Source organism: Protopterus annectens, chromosome 2.part0 (assembly GCF_019279795.1).
Source record: "Protopterus annectens isolate FY-2018-M chromosome 2.part0, PAN1.0, whole genome shotgun sequence".
NCBI classification, from domain to species: Eukaryota; Metazoa; Chordata; order Ceratodontiformes; family Protopteridae; genus Protopterus; species Protopterus annectens.
Window position 1 is genome coordinate 1751720749 of NC_056728.1, and position 17113 is coordinate 1751737861.

At 40.4% G+C, this 17113-nt stretch overlaps 1 protein-coding gene across 1 annotated transcript in view; it reads right to left on the bottom strand.

The window, feature by feature from the left end:
• The window catches only part of CCDC30 (coiled-coil domain containing 30), a 2524512-nt gene that overhangs the window by 2110486 nt on the left and 396913 nt on the right, over positions 1 to 17113 (bottom strand). The window contains exon 2 of the mRNA XM_044060442.1: positions 907 to 1089. Within this exon, the coding sequence (XP_043916377.1) occupies positions 907 to 969 (63 nt within the window). The 5' untranslated portion in view covers positions 970 to 1089. The remainder of the gene's footprint in view (positions 1 to 906; positions 1090 to 17113) is intronic.

Consider the following 17113-nt stretch of genomic DNA (forward strand, 5'->3'; position numbering starts at 1 on the left):
CAAGGGGAAATTAAGCAAGATAAAAGATAAATTAGTCATTTTGATGCAAGCCATTAGGGAAGAGTAATATTCTGCATAGTTGTTATTATAAAATGTTCTGCTACTTTATAGATATAAATATCATAAGCAGTGTGGGACTGGAACAAGGAGATTTTTTTAAAAGGGAAATACAATATTAAGGGCATACAAATTAAGGATGAGGTGGCTGGAAGAACATGGATGAAATTAGCTAAAGAAGAAAAATATTAATAAAATATACATCACAAAAATACAATGTGAGGAAGCTAAGCAAATATTTGATCTGCAGGTTAGGGACAGCTTCCCATATCAGGGATTGATGGCAAAGTGTGGAAAAGGAGAAGAATAATTCATTGAAGACTAGGCCTAATGGGGTTTTTAGTGGAACCAAAAGCAGATGCTGTCATCAAAAAATAATACACAGGCTATATAACATTTTGCATGGTAGCTATAAGACGCAGCTTGGTGGGATTAGACGTGCCAAGACACAGTAGGGCCTTATTAGGTTTGCTTTCCCAATTGCTGACAATGGTAAAGAAAAAATGGAAATCAAGAGCTAAACTTTACAAGCTGTACTGAGCATAGTAAAGTAAATTACAAAATAGATGCATTATCTTCAAAGGAAGGAGGAAGCAAAGCGTATAAAAATGAATGCCATATTTGGGATCAATTTAGACAAGAAGATGTGTGTTATAAAAGAATTAATGAGTACCGAAAAATACAAATGCATAATATAGAATATAAAGTCTAATAATGAAGTTACGAGGAAAATGTATAATGCATGAGGGTGACAATGGAAAATGTTCTTGAAATTTTCTTTAACGTAGGTGAATTCAAGCTGCAAGTTAACATGTGATGAATAAATAAACTTGATAAAGTGATGCTCACCTCTGCCATGTTTGCTCCTTTCTGGTTTCTTAGTTCTTCCAGATCCTGCATGGCAGAGCGCATGCATCCATCACAGCGCTGGTAAAGGCGCCAAAGATGTCGAAGACGTTCATCTGCACTGGCAACAGGATTAAGACCATCTTCCTTAAGTCTCTGCACAATATCTTCAAGCTCAGCCTCCTCCTAATACAAAACACCATATTCAGTAATAGCATCTAAAAACGTTAATCATCAAATCATCTCTCAGTCCACAAATGTTTGCAACCACATTCCATGTACCCATCTCTTATATTGATGTAAAGCTTCTTGTGCAATACAGACTGCCTCAACAGAAGCTGAAAAAACAGGCTTATAGTATATAATGAGCATCAAAGAATGCTAACACTGTATAGCACAGAGAATGCATGTAGCTGCTGCCTTTTAGAACGTCATTTCTGAATTAAATTGCAATGTGCCATGTACAGCACCACTCTAGGCTGGGAAAGCTAAGGACTAACCTGACAAAGGTATGGCAGTACAATTTTAGCAAAAGGATAAAGAGGACTACATTCATTTCTCTGGTAGAGAAAAAAACAACGTAGAGAAACTAACCCAGGATGACCTCAAAAGGAGTGGTAAGATGCTTGGTAAGGTGTATGAGTGCTCCTGTATAATTACCAAGTATTTATTTGTCAATACAAGATGGCAAAAATAAGCTATCCTAGTAATGAGTATGAAAAAGAGTATTCAGATTCAAATGCTTCCAAGGCAAAATGAAGGACTTCAGAAAAGGAGGAAGCAGCTACACATAAGGGACGGCAAAATGAGATGCACAGACCATGGACAGGAAATAAGGGAGCACAAGTGTCTAGAAAGGCAACTTTACATGACGATGCAAACAAAAGATTGTATGGACTTACTAGGGCAGCAAAAGTTAGCATATTATCCATAAAGAAATTACTGAATGAACAAGCTAAAAAAATAGTTAAAACATTCAGTAAAAGCAGATAAAAAATAATACATTTCTTCATATAGATTTAAACACAAGTCTCCTAACACATGGGAAGCCATTCACTAGAAATGAAGACAGCTGACACTAGAACAGTGCATGTCCATTTGTATTTAGTGTTTTATGCAAGAGGCACCCCAACATACACAGCTGCACCTTCATATAATCACCTGCAAGGTCGCCACTATAAAAAAGGTCAATTATTTTTTTTTTATTTTAGTCTTGTATATACATACGTGCACACATACGCATACAAATTTGCCTTTTTTCTACAACGTACAACAGGAAACCTCTTTAATTCAAGCACTTCTGTTTCATAAAAATGAAGTTCCCTTTAAATATGGTTAAATGTTCAGGCTACACTGTGTGGATTTATATATAGCTTGCCAGTCACCAAATTTCATATTTCAAATCACTCATGTAATTGTTCTTGTTCTTTGCTAATCTTATATGTCTGGATATTTAACTGCAGTGCTAAACTCTGGGAATACATGGAAATATCTGACATAATTCCCTGGAAGGTTGTGGGGTAGAGTCTGAAACAATGTCCAGTATTACAGTATTCTTCATGTAAATGTTGGCAACTTCCTCCTCCTTCAGGTTCTATAAACATGCAAAAATCTAATGTTGGGCATGGACCAACTGTACTATCAAGTTAGTACCTGTCTTTGTCCAATTGTTCAGCTGTTAATACTAGGCAACAGCACATCCTTCTACTCCATCTTATGGTTGTACAGCATCTGTCGTTGTAATGTTAAATTCTTTATTGCCATTTATGCTATTTCTTCAAGAAAACAGTGAAAGCTAGCCTCACTGGTGGCACAGAGGAATAAAGCCCAGATTACTACCCAGGCAACACAAGTTCAATTAGGAGCCTGGATGCTTGATGATGAGGAGTCAGGGAGGATGGGTGTGCATCTCTTGGTTACATGGGAATATGCTGGCAAGAATCCCTCTAGTGGAAGCTATGGAACAGGCCAGAACTCAAAAAAAATATGCTGATTTGCATGGCAGGGGGAACAGAAGTGCGACTACCATGCTGGCCAGCATGTGGTGATAGGTGCTCACAGCCTCTTCTTATTGCCCACCCTGGCCATGATTACTGTTAGCATGTTGGGAGAAGGAGTTAGGGTTTAGAAAAAAGACAGGCTGCAAAGAAGGATAACACAAGTGCCACTTTTTTCTGCCCCCAGGATGTTGCTCTCCTAGTTTCTTTTCCACCCTCCTGGCAGACCCTAAATCAGGAGACAGTACTGAGTGCACATGCCACTCTCTGCTTCCTCTTCCCTCTGTGGCAACAGCCCCAAAATCACAGGCTAGTACCAGGATTTGGAAATGGAGCAGTAGGGAGTGATATCAGGTACCCAATGATCAGAGCTGCAGTTTGGAACAAAAAATAAATACAATGGAAATTACATAAATGCCATAACATAATTTAACAGCAGCAAGGCCTTTCTCATGTTCACTGTCAACTCCCTTTTTTGTTAAATGATACAGAAGCAAATTCTGAGAAGTTTAAAAACCTAACTAAAGTGTTGCTAGCAAACAGTGTACTCTCACATCACTGCAATCCAGCAAAAACACCAAACTCACATATGCCGAGGTACTGGAACAAAATCTCTTTGTAAGGTGTGTAAGCAATCCACTGGCAGACTCAGAACTTAGAAATATACTCACTTCTTACACACAACAACATCCAGTATTTCATCCCCAAAGAAGTCACGAGAGCTACATGCCCAATCCTTTAGGGCTACGAGAGCATGCTGCTACACAAGATAATATCTTTGTCACAGATGATTCTACAGTCAGACACACATACATTCCACTCAGCAGACTAAGCAAGGATAATGACTGTTCGCTCTCTCTGTCTCTCTCAGATGCCAGGTTTCATGATGTCATTAGCGCCTTTAGATCTCTTCACCCCAACTAGGCATATGACCTGGTTGTTGCCCATGTCAGAGTGAATGATTTTAAGTACTCTACATTGGAGACTATGAAGACAGGACATAACTGAACTCTTAGTATACATGACTGAGACTAGGAAGCAGCTAATCTTCAGTAGCATCTTGCCATCAAGCCAAACAATGCCACAATGCAAATGGAAAATAAATGAAAGTTATATACTCACCATAACGTTCCATCTGTGTTGTCAATTTTCATTCTTCCTCAAATGACTGGTTCGGATCTGATACTCAAATCTGACTTGGCCGCATCTACCAGATCAGATACAAGAACTCTCAAGGTCCTCCCTTTACCCATACTGCCCCACCAATCTAACATACCTCAGATCAAGTCTGCTGCCTCTAGATGTAAAGGGACAACCTATTATATAAATTAACAAAGGTATAAATAAAAAAGGAAACTGCAGCTCAAACAAGGAACAGAGGTCCCTGTACAACACTTAGATCTTTCCAGAAGCAATGAAGGGGGGGTCAGGAAGTTGAGGAAGAATGAAAATGGACAGCATAAACAGAATGGTATGGTGAGTACATAACTTCTTTATCTGATGTCCTTTTCATTCATTCCTTAACTGATGGGACAGAGTCTCCGGCTACTGAAAACCTTGGGAGGCCCTCATGGAAGGCTGTTCCGGAGTACTGTATAGCCAAAGGCCACTTGCTCTGTTCCTGAAAATCAAATCTAATTTATAAAGAGCAATAAAAGTGTGAGAATTAGTTGCACAAATGTCATCTAAGGAAGCCTTTGACCAAAAGGCTGAAGAAACTGTCATAGACCTCATGGAATGAGCTCTAGTAGGCATGGGCAAAGATGAACCTTTTTTTTACCATAAACAAAGGAAATACATTTGGTTAACCATTTGGCCAATGTAATTTTGGTTACTGGTTTGCCCACTCTGTTACAAGAAAAGGAAATAACTGGTCAGACTTCTTGAAGTCTTTGGTTCTGTGAAGATAAAAGTGAAGTTGTCTATGCACATCCAGAAGGTGGAACATATACTCTCCCTTATTTCAAAAGTTAGGAAACAGAACTGGTAGATTAATGACATGTTTTATGTTGGACTCAGAAGCTACTTTAGGCAAGAAAGATGGATTTGTTCACAAAAACACCCTGTCTTTGTGAAAAAAACAAGTGAGGAGGTTTTGAATACTGAGCCTGTAGTTCAGATACACATTTAGTTGATGTGCTAGCAATCAGAAAAATGTTTTTCCAAGACAAAAAGTTTAGTTCTTCTTTGGGTGACAGATCAAAGGGAGCTTGTGTGAAGGCCTGAAGCATGATAGATCCCAAGGAGAAGTAGGATCCTTCAAATGGGGGTTTAAGTAAAAAGGCTCCCTTGAGAAAGGCTTTACATAGTTTAGAAGAGACTAAAGTAGAATTATTTTCTCCCAGGTAGAAGTTAGAAATGGCAGCCAATTGAACTTTAACAGGTGAAAAACTAGCCCCTGCATTCAAATTTGAAGATAAAAATTCAAGGATAGCTGGCACCAGTGCTGGGATCCAGGTCCTTGCTAGGGACCCAGAACATAACTCTTTTCCCTTTACTCTTGTAAATCCTTCTAGCAGGAGCTTTTTGAGAAGATGAGATACAACAGTTAACGGATGTTGGCTGTCCAGCAATCAACAGAATTGGAGAAACCATTTGCTTAGTCTGAGGCTTGCTAACTCTGGTGGGATCATATCTGCTGGATGAGGCAGGACGTCTGCAGTGGAATCCAGTATCCAGGTTGAATGCAAGAGGTGAGGCCAAAGGAAGAGGAAATCTGAGAATTAGAAGTAATGGTGGGTAAAGAGAGAGGAGACTGGAAGACCAATCGTGGACTAGAGCATCTCTCAGTGACTCCTTTGTTGGAGGGATCAGGGCAAATAGCCTGTTACATCTGTGGTTGAGGGGAGAGGCAAATAGATCACAATACACCTGGCCCCATCTAAGGAAAATCTTCTCTGCCACTTTGATATTGACAGACCACTTGTGAGGTATAAGAATGGACTTGCTTAGTTTGTCTGCAATCACACTGGATTTCCCCGGGATGTACATTGCTATTAGAAAATGACCGGAAGAGATTGCCCATTGCCACACTCTCAGTGATTCTCAACAAAGATGGTAAGGTAAGATATGGTCCTCACCATTTGTTGATATACCAAACTACTGACATATCGTCCATCTGAATGGCAAGTTCCCAGATGGCAGAATGTCTTGAAAGGCCTGCAATACTAGGACTGCTCTCATCTCCAGGACATTGATATACACCTTGGCACCTTTGTTTAAATTCACATAAGTACTTCATCCCCCAATTATGTTTGAAATGGACTCAGTATTACTTTCAAGCACTAAAACTGAACTTTAAAAGGAATTTACTAGTACAATTTAGATGCAGAGATATATTGTGCTGTCCTCAATGATGTACCTTGGACTGTTCCTTCCCATGTAGTGCCTCCCACCCTAGTCAGAATGCATCCATCGTCACCGTGGCCATGGGCAAGGGTAGAACAAACAGATGACCCTCAGAGCTAGTTTGAATGAATCCACCAAAGATATCTTTTTTACGCTTGTGTGATCTTGACTTGAGCGGTTAACGGATGTTATAAAATGGACCACCGGACTGAAAGTGGCCACTGAAAAATTTGCATGTGGAAACTGCCCAGACGAATGAGGGGGATACCCGCTGTCAAGGATCCCAGGACTTGTAAGGTTAATCAGGCCGGAATTGAAGAACTTTAACACTTTATTGACTTGGGACCTCAGTGTCTGTATTCGAGTAGCAGGAACAAAGGCTATCTGACTGTGTCCAGATGAGCACCTATGAACTCCAGGGTCTGTGTAGGTGAGAGATGAGACTTGTTGCAATTGACCATGACTTCCAGATGAATGCACAACTGAAGCAAGTAGTCCCTGTAGAAGTCAATGCCCATTTGGGGCAATTGGGAGCCAGTTGTCTAGATATGGAGACATTCAGAATCTTAGCAGTCACAAATGAGGTGCTACCACTGTCATGCATTTGATGAACACCCTGGGGGCTGTGGTAAGACCAAAGGGCAGTGCTCTGAACTGGTAATGACCGTCTTCCAGTTGGATGAGCAGGTATCTTCTGGAGCATCTGTTCATTTTGATGTGATAGTACAAATCCTGAAGATCTACTGAGCACATCCAATCATCCTTTTGCAGCAGTGGCAAAATGAAGTGAGCTGTGAACACCCAAAACTTTGAATACTGTACAAACTGCCAAAATACAGCCAAAAAACTTGGTACGGCAGAAGGAAATCAATAAAGGCAAACCCGCTCAAAATAAAAAACAGACAACTGTTTTAAAACTTTAATAACAAACAGATTGAGCGCTTTCGTTCCACATCAAATGGAACTTCATCAGAATATTTTACCAAACTTCCAAACCAGCATTAAATACCATCAATCCACATTTCATCGGTTAACACATTGTTAAAGCAACAACTCATTGGTTTAAAAATACATAAAATGCAATACCCTCCCAGCACTTAATTCCCAAAACAAAAAGAGTGCATCACCCAGCAATGAAAATGTCCATTTAATATAGCAAATACATATATGTGCAAATATTTAATAAATGAACTCAAATACAAGTTTGCATGTATATAAATGGGTGTATAAATGTGTATATGAATGTATAAGAACTACAGTGTACCAAAACTTTTTAAAATCATCACACCTTATCAGCCTTTCTTTTTAGGGCTGGAACAAGGGATATACATGGTTGTTTAAACCGGGGGGGGGGGGTGTATACTTCCAAGCTTCTCTGCCATATTAACTCACAGTACTCCACACCTAGAACTTACAATTAGCTTGAGCACAACTAAGTGCATTGGTGTCCTTTTCTTTATTAATATCATATAAGTGCTCATAAACCCTCTATCAGTCTCCTTTGTCTTCCAACATAGTAGGATCAACATTCTGTGCAATAAGCTAAATATACCACCCCTTTCGAGAGACAATTAAAATACCCCTTCAATTTTAACTTGTAAGTATTAACCTGAAGCTCCAGTTCTGAGGAATTTATAATAAATGGGCACTGAGAACAAGAACCACACTTGAAGGTAGCTGTTTTATGTCTACCTATCTTACCAGCTGATTCCTGACCAAATTCCAGGATATTTTTCAAGTTGGGGCCCCTTTTATAACTAAACTTTAATGGTCTTGAAAATACTTTTAAACTATTTGGCATACTGACAAAAAGCTCCCAGTATATCAAAATTATACCCTGCACCATCCTGGTGTCCGTGTTACAGTTTAACATAAAGAATAATTCTGTGTTCATGTGCCCGGAATTCATTTGATAATCCAACCCTACATCATTATCACTAGGCTTCAATAAGGAGAGATATTTCTTTCCCCATCCCTATAATATCTCCTCATTGGTGAACTCAACAAGGTCTCTGGGGTAGTCTCTAGCTATAAATAACCCTTCTATGTGGTTTATCTCATCCAGTAGATCTTCCCTTCTGGTGGTCTGGAACATCTGTCCTTTCATTATATTCTTTTTCTGGAAATAAGTATGACTGTCAAAGTGCAAATATGAATTAGAAAAATGTTCTTTCCTGTAAAGTCTTGATACATATCTTCTGTTAGTCCTATCCTTAAAAATGTAGATATTTAAAAAATGCATGTCAATATCCCCCACACTATGATTAAATATCTAAAAAATTGGTAGTACCATTAATGTAATTCATAAATTCATCTAAAGGACCCTTCCAAATAATAAAAATGTCAGCCAAAAAACGAAAATAAACTCCAATGTATTCATGGTAAACAGAAGACAAAACATACTTTTACTCCCAAAATAACAGAACAATATTTGCAAAGATGGGGGCACAGGAAGCTCCCATGGCAACCCCTTCAATTTAAAAAAAAAATCACCCTGAAAAAATATATAATTATTTTTTTTAAATCACTTCCGTATTCTCCAAGATTAATTTGAAATCTTGTTGAGACAAAAATTTAAATCCTGATAGAATTTCCTTGAACCAAGTTAATCCTATGACACTGAAAAGGTCCTTAATATCAATAGTAATAAATTAGAGGTCATCATCAAATTCCAAAGGAACAAACCAAAAACGACGCAAAGTAGACGGATTGTACCAATAGAATCAGTCCCATGAACAAGTAATCCAGCACAAAGAGAAGGTAAAAATAAATAAAGGCTTTATTGTGGCAACTCCATGTAGAACAACAAGCAAACCGGTCTCGGCTGAAGATTCAAGCCTTCCTCAGTGAAACAAAATATTCCATTAGAGCACATCCTAGTGTCTGCTTTAATATCATTACATTTAAAGAAATGCACCTGAAATCAATAGATAGTTTTTAGATAGAACAACCAAGTCAAGATCTAACTCAATTCATTAAGGCCAGGTCTAAATAAAGCCCCTAGCCTAATAATCCAAGAGGATTCCTTCTTATTTAATATATCATGCCAACCTGCTTTGGAAGTTTTGTGCATTTGAATTTTATCTATTATGGTGAAATTAAATTTAGCAGTTGTGTGTAAGGTGGTATGCTTACAAAGGGCGTTGGAAATTCTTTTATTTCTTATCTCACTTAAATGTTTGCTTATGCGATGTCTGAAAGGTCTTGAAGTCTGTCCAACATAAAAAGATGAACAAGTGCAGGTGGCTAGATAAATGATCCAGTCACTACTGCAATTACCAAAAACTCTAATCTGATACACTTTGGAAGTATTACAGCTGGTAAATTCTTTGGTTTTGAAGATGTGTGTACATGTGCTACAGTGACCACAAGGGACGCAACCAACTAGCGTGTCACCAAATAATGTTTGTTGCATAGGTACAGGTGGATTGTAACGTTTATAGTGAGTGAAATACGAGTTAATGGTTCTGCCTCTACGGTTAAAAAATAAACATCTGTCTCTTGAAGTACCCCATTTAGGTGTTCATGTGCAAGTAGAATATCCCAAAGATTGTTAATAATATCTCTAAATCTTGGAGTGTTACTACCAAATGTTGTCACTAGTCTAACTGGTTGTGAATCTTGTGTCTTGTGTTGACTAGTTCTGTTTTGGTATTCCAAAAGTTGGGATCTCTCAGTTTGATTTACCTGGGTTACAGCTTGGGAAATGTCATTTTTGCTATAGCCTCTAGTTATCAGCCTATTTGTTAAATCCTGTTGACACTCATGGTGAATTGGTTCTGAAGAGCATATGCGTTTTATACGTAAATATTGGGACTTAGGAATGTTCTTGATAATGTGGCGGGGATGATCACTGGAAGCATGAAGTAAAGTGTTGTATTTTGGAAATTTTCTATGTACCCGAGTTTCCAACGTATGATCTTCTTGTCGAGTAACAACTACGTCCAAAAAGATGATTTGTTGATATTCAATGTTGAGTGTAAATTTAATATCCCATCTGTTATCATTGAGATATCTAACAAATTCATGTACATATGTTACACCATCAAAAAATCATCTAGATAACGTCTCCAGATGTCTAACTCATCTAAAAATGAATTATTATTGGCGTTATATAACTGCTCTTCAAAAAACCCCATAAACAGGTCAGCGTAAATGGGAGCAAAAGATGCTCCCATAGCTGTACCTCTGACCTGCCAGTAGCACTTACCATGAAAATAGAAATTTCTTTGTTAAGACTTGTCATCAAATTCCACCATACTCATTTTCTTTAAAAAAAAAAAAATAAAAATTCCACGGATCCACCAAAATATGTTGTTATAGCCCTTAAAAAGGTTTCAATTTGGTGTCCACAAAAACTGCCATAGGCTGTGTTTTAGAACCAGCTGACAAAACTATTGGTCTTCGAGGAGGGTTTGATACATCCTTATGGACTTTGGTAATCCCAAAAATCCCAGGGATCACCGGTTTTGTAACGCTCAAAAATTCAAAAAAATTTCTGTCTATCGCCCCCTGTAACAGGTTTTCCTCTAAAATTAAATCTATATTCTATACGCTAAAGCGATCTCATTCCTAGACACCTGTACACATTTCCCCTCCCTGATATGGAACGAAAGCACTGAATCTATTTGTTATTTAAGTCTTAAAACAGTCCTCTGGTTTTTATTTTAAGCGGGTTTGCCTTTATTGATTTCTTTCTGCCATACCGAGTTTTTTGGCTTTATTTTGGTGTTTGTTACTCAGTGGACAATATACAAACTGATTTAATTTGCTGAGATCCAGAATTGGTCTCATGTCCCTTATCTTTTTTGACACCAAGAAGAATCTTGAGTAAGGTCCAGATTCTCTCTGGTCTGGGGGACCTCTTGGATGACTCTTTCTAGCAGCTTTTTTATTTCTAGAAATGCTGCTTCCCACTAGCTGCATGGAACATTGGGGATTTTCTGTACATTGGTAGGACAGATTAGAGAAAATGGTATAGTACAAGTTCTGGATAGGATTCTCTGCACCCAAGAATCTTTTGCAACAGATAGCCAGGCTCTCTGGTCCAGAGACAAATGTCTCCCAACTGTGTCCAGAGGGGAGCAGGCAGGTCTCCTTTCAAGAGCGATGATAGGGCTTATCTGACAAGGAATCCATGAAGCCCTTGTTCTGCAGGCCACCCCTACTGCGAGGACAGCATCTTCCATTTGAGTTCTTCCCTTTGCCCCAGGGGGACTGTCTCCACATAAATCTGGAAAAGGACCCAGGGATTTTCAAAACCACATTTTTCTACCTCCTCTCAGATTCCTTGAGAAAGGACTTTAAAGGGCTGAAAAACATATACCCACTGCAGACAGGGTCTTTTCTTCTTGTTCATATCTGGACAGTGCGCCTTTTACCTAGGGGCCAAACAGGGAATATCCATTAAAAGATGTAGTGATGAACAAAGACTTAAATGACTCCACAAAAATCACATAATTGTATCCAGACATGTCTCCTGATGGCTATGTCTGAACCCATCGCCTGTGAGGTACCTTATGCTGCATGGGAGACCAACCTCATGGACACATTTGAAACTGACTGGAGGGTGGCCAGTTGCAAGGAGATTCTATTTTCATCCTTAGCAGACATGGACCCAGAAAGAGATTTCGCAAGATCTTTGGTCAGATCTATTTGCAACCTTGTAAAATGTGCCAGATAATTTGGTGACCTGAAGGAAAAGATCGCTGCAGTGTACATGTGCTTCCCAAATCTGTCCAAAGCCTTGACCTGTCTGTTAGGGGGGTGAACAGGGGAACTCTGTCCCATCAGTTCCTTCTTAGTGGCTAAAGCTACAACCATGGCATCGACTTGGACACCTTTGCTTCAGTGTGCCTGGTCCTTAGGAGGAGCTAAAATCTTGTCTGGTCTTTTCAGTGCTGACTCTACAATATCTGGCTTCTTTCATGCCCAGAGAGAAACAAGTTCTATGAGCTCACTGGCCAGGGGGTCCACACAAACAATAGATGGACCAAATCCAAAAAAAATCCAGGAACACCAATTCCTCTTGGAAAGGGACCAGACACATTTTTGTCCAGGAGCTCCATGATACGTCCAAAGGAGACCTCTTCAAGTGGTGGTTTAAAGCACCCCTCCTCCTCATCAAAATCGGTTGTCCTCTGTGAGAGATTCCTGTGAGGAAGTGCCTCCTCGAACATCTTCTCTTCAGAGGGACTCCTGGGAAGTGGGGTGCTCTGGGGAAGTATCAAAAGAGATGATGATGTCCTGATGGACTCGCTAGAGACTACCTAGGACTGGCTGTCCCAGTCGAAAGGATGGACGAGGCTCAGAGCAAAGAAATGGATGAGGCAGGGTTGTCTGATCTGAGAGGCAGCAGAGATAACCCTTCTCTAGACAAGGAGAAAACCTTCTCCACAACCTCAAAAGCAGAATGCCTTGGGAACTCAATGGCACAGGAGCTGGGATTTCTCAAACCATCAGCTCCTGCAACCCAACCAGCACTTCACCTGAAGAGGGAGTCAGACACAAGCTATCCAGTGCTGAAGCTCCAAGGGGAAGAGACAGCTCCAAAAGCTTCTGAGTTAACTCCAACCCCCGGGCCTGGTGCCAACACTTTGGCTCAGAGCCTGTTGACTCAAGGAAAGCATCGGAGTTGAAGAACAGATCATCTTCAGATCAGATGAAGACACCCCTAGAGACCTCAGATTTGAGGGCTCAGAAACAGCGGTTCAGATCAGAGAAGGAGAAACCAGGGGGGGGGGTCAAAGAATGGCTCACGAATATGGTGGGAGTTGAGTGGGGAGAACCCCTATTTAAATCTGTGCTCTGAGAAACTACCTCATCATCTCTTCCACATTGGTTTATGAAAGGCTTCTGGAAGATCTAAGCGAAGATGTTGTGGACAAAGGTCTGGAGTGTCCATTAGGAGATCCCTCCAGGAAAAGAGAAAGGAGCAATGATGACACTGGGTCCAACAACAGCACAGGGGTATGGATTTGAGGAGATCTAGGTTTCAAAATAGTCATACTTGAGACAGACTGATCCAATTTTTTCTGCACTTTTGATGGGGGCTCTGATTAAGCAGACGACCAGGAAGAACAGTCAGGAGACCTTTTACTGGACTCTTTTTCCTTGGTAGCTAACTCTGATTTACACTTGTCAGACTTTCTGGTTGGGGGTTTGAGCCCCAGCAACTGAGGAAGTAGAGGAAGAAGAAAGGAGGCCTCTTAAAATTAACTTATCCCTCCGATCAGTTACAGCTCTAGAATTGAAGCCAGAGCAGATTGAACAATCTGGATTAAATGAGCAGGTCCTAAGCAATATACACATTCCCTGTGGGCATCTGAGCTGGGAAGCTTATTTCGATAGGTAACATACTTTTGAACCCTGTAGGCTTTTTAGCCATGGCATACAACAAGCAACAGCAATACTGTAACTAGAGAAAAAGCACAAACTCTAAAGATAGAAAAGTTTTTTTTCCAACAGAAAGAAGAAAGCAAGAAAGAAACAGGAAAACTACCAGCTACGACAGAAATACTTAGAGTAATGGACGATGAAAGTACCAACAATGGTACTTTAAGAGGATATCTTAAAAAGGTAGCTACAAAGGAAGCAGAAATCAGCTAAAAACGGTAGATAAAAGGGAGCAGAAAAATATCAAAAAGATTATGGGTGGGAAGTAGGAGTATAAGAGAATAAAAGTATTAAAAAAAAAAGTTATGTACACACCATAACATTCTGTTTGTGTTGTCCATTTTCAGGAGGATAACTGTTCACACTTAGCTGATGGTTCAAACAGGGACTGTGTTAAAGTTTGTAAAACAATGTCCAATTCCCAAGGAGGAGTGGGATCTTTTAATGGGGAGGGGGGTCTAAGTACAAAAGTTTCCCTTGAAAAGACTTTATAAAGTTTGGAGGATACTAAACATGAGTTATTTACTCCTACATGAAAATTGGAAATGTCAGCTAGTTATAATTTTACAATAGAAGAGCTAGCATCCTCATTGAAAATTATAGCTAAAAATTCAAGAACTTTAGGAATTGGTGCTAAACACAGATCTGGATCATTTTGCTGCATCCAAATGACAAATCTTTTCCATTTATTTCTGCAAAGTTTCCTAGTGGAAGCTTTGTGAGATAAGAGAATGTGACAGACAGGGGAGGAGAGCCTAGGCTGTCTAGCAATCAATGGAATTAGAGAAACCATGCAGTCAATTTTAGACCTGGAATGTCTAGATGAGTCACATCTGTTGGGTGAGACAGTAGGTCTGGAGGTGGATCCCGAATTCATGGAGGACGAAGGAGAGGAGGCAAAGTAAGGGAAACTGACAAGGCCAGTAAAGTGCAGTGAGGATACCTGTGTTCTTTAATCGAGATGCTTCCTGAAGGGGAACAAAGGTAATGGGAGGTAGGTGTAAAGGAGACCGGGCGGCCAATACTGAAGTAGAGCATCCCTTGGTGACTCCTCCTTTGGGGGATCAGGACAAGGAAATTGCTGCACTTGTTGAGGGAAGACGCAAAGAGATCGCAGCATAGCTGTCCACATTGATGGAAAATCCTTTCTGCAACCTTCATATTGAGGGACCACTCATGAGGCATTAATATAAACCTGCTTAACTTGTCTGCAATCACATTGGATTTCCCCAGAATGTAGCTTGCTATTAGAAATCGATTGGATGAAATCGCTCATTGCCACACTCTAATACTGTAGCTACTTGACAGAGAGGGTAAGATCTGGCTCCCCCTTGTTTCTTGATGTACCAGACCACTGACGTATTGTCAGTGTGGACTGCAATAGTCCTGGTGGGGAGAGTGTCTTGAAAGGCCTGCAATGCTAGGAGGACAGCTCGCATTTCTAGGACATTGATATGCATGTTGGACTCTTCGGGGGACCATGTGCCTTACACTCTTTTCCAAGAAGTCCTCCACCTGATTTGGGAGGCATCTGCAGTCACTATGGCCTTGAGATGTGGGAGAACTAAGGGATGACCTTGTACTTGACTAGAGTGTAGCCACCATAGAAGATAATTTTTGCAAGCCTGTGCTATTTTGATCCGACTGTACAGTGATTGGCAACTCAGTGGTCCATTCTCTACTAATGTTCTCTGAAGAATTTTCACATGGTACCTTGCCAATGGTACCAGGATGACTGCTGCTGACATGGATCCCAATGTTTGAAGGATCAGTCAAACTTAAACAGAAGAACTTTGAATGATATTTCTGACCTGGAACTGAATAGTTTGAACTCATGACAGATGGAGAGAGGCTGTTTGACTGATCGTATTGAGCAAGACATTGATGAATTCCAATATCTGTGTTGGTTCAAGATGAGATTTGTTGTGACTGATTGAAATCCCCAGGTGACAGCATAAATGGGGTATGGAGTCTCAAGCTAGAATCAGATGATGCCTGGTCAGAGTGGCTATGAGCCAGTCATCCAGATATGAAAACACTCGGAATCCCTGCAGTCTCAAATGGACAGATACTATTACCATACACTTGGTAAACACCATGGGGAGTGGTGGTGTGACCAAAGGGCAGAGCTCTGAATTGGTAATGACTGGCTCCCAGACAGAAGCGTAGATATCTCCTGGATCATCTGTTCATTTTGATATGATGGTACACATCCTGAAGATCTATGAAGCACATCAGGTCATACATGTCCAGAAAAGGCAAAATGGACTGAACTGTGACCATCCGGAACTTTGTATACTGAAGCGACTGATTCAGACTGCTGAGATCCAAAATTGGTCTCCAGTCCCCTGTTGTTTTTGGCACTAAAATTAATCTTCAGTAAGTTCAAGACTCTTTCTGGTCTGGAGGGACTTCTTGGATGACTCCAGCTTGTTTATTTCTAGCAATGCTGCTTCCCTCTGGGTGGAACATTGGGGATTTGGTTTACTGTTATTGGCGGTGGATGGAAAAATGGTACAGGTGCTCCCCTACGTGCAGCCTTTCTAAATGTCCAAAATTTGAGTACCACACAAATGAATGTATAGCACTGCAAGACAAACTTCAGTTCTGATGAAGTCTGAAACTGTTTGGATGAAAGTGCTTAACATTTATTAAAATACTTTAAAATTATTTGTTTTGTGGTTCTGGACTTATGATGCAATGCATTCGTTTGTGCTCTTTTTGTGATTCTTGGTACAATTTTGAGCATATACCCACGTTTGCATTAATTATCAAGGCAGTGTTGCACTTACAAATATTTCAACTTAGGACAAACCCCCAGGAACCTAACTTATTCATAAGTAGAGAAGCACCTGTATTATATAACCTCTGGACATGATCCTCCGCACCCATGAATATTTTGTAATTTCTAGCCAGGCTCTCTAGGGCAAGGATGAATGACCCCAAACTGCCTCCAGAGATGGAAAGTCAGGCCTCCTTTCGTAAGTGTTGATAGGATCTGTCAGAGAAAGGATCTCTAGATCCCTGGTTATGTGGACCACCTCTGCCATGGGGACGGTGTCTTCCAATTGAGTTCCCCCCTCTGTATCTGGGGGAACCGTCTCCACATGGATCTTGGAAAGGGCTCTGGGATTTTTTGAACCACATTTTCTGTCCACTATCTTGGCTCCTAGAAAAGGACCATGGATAGGTCGAAAAATGCATGCCCACAGCAGACAGGGTTTTTCCTTCCTGCTCACACCTGGAGAATGTGACTTTAACTTTGGGCCCAAATAAGGAGCTTCCATGAAAAGAAGCACTGCCAAAGGTAAATCTGAAGCATTCCACAAAGTCACACAAGTGCATCCCAGGCATGTTTTCTGATGGAAACCCTGAACCCGTCACACGTGAGGCACCTTCAAACTGCATGGGAGATAAGCCTCATGGATGAGTTTGAAATGGACTGAAAGGTAGCCATTTGTGAGGCAATA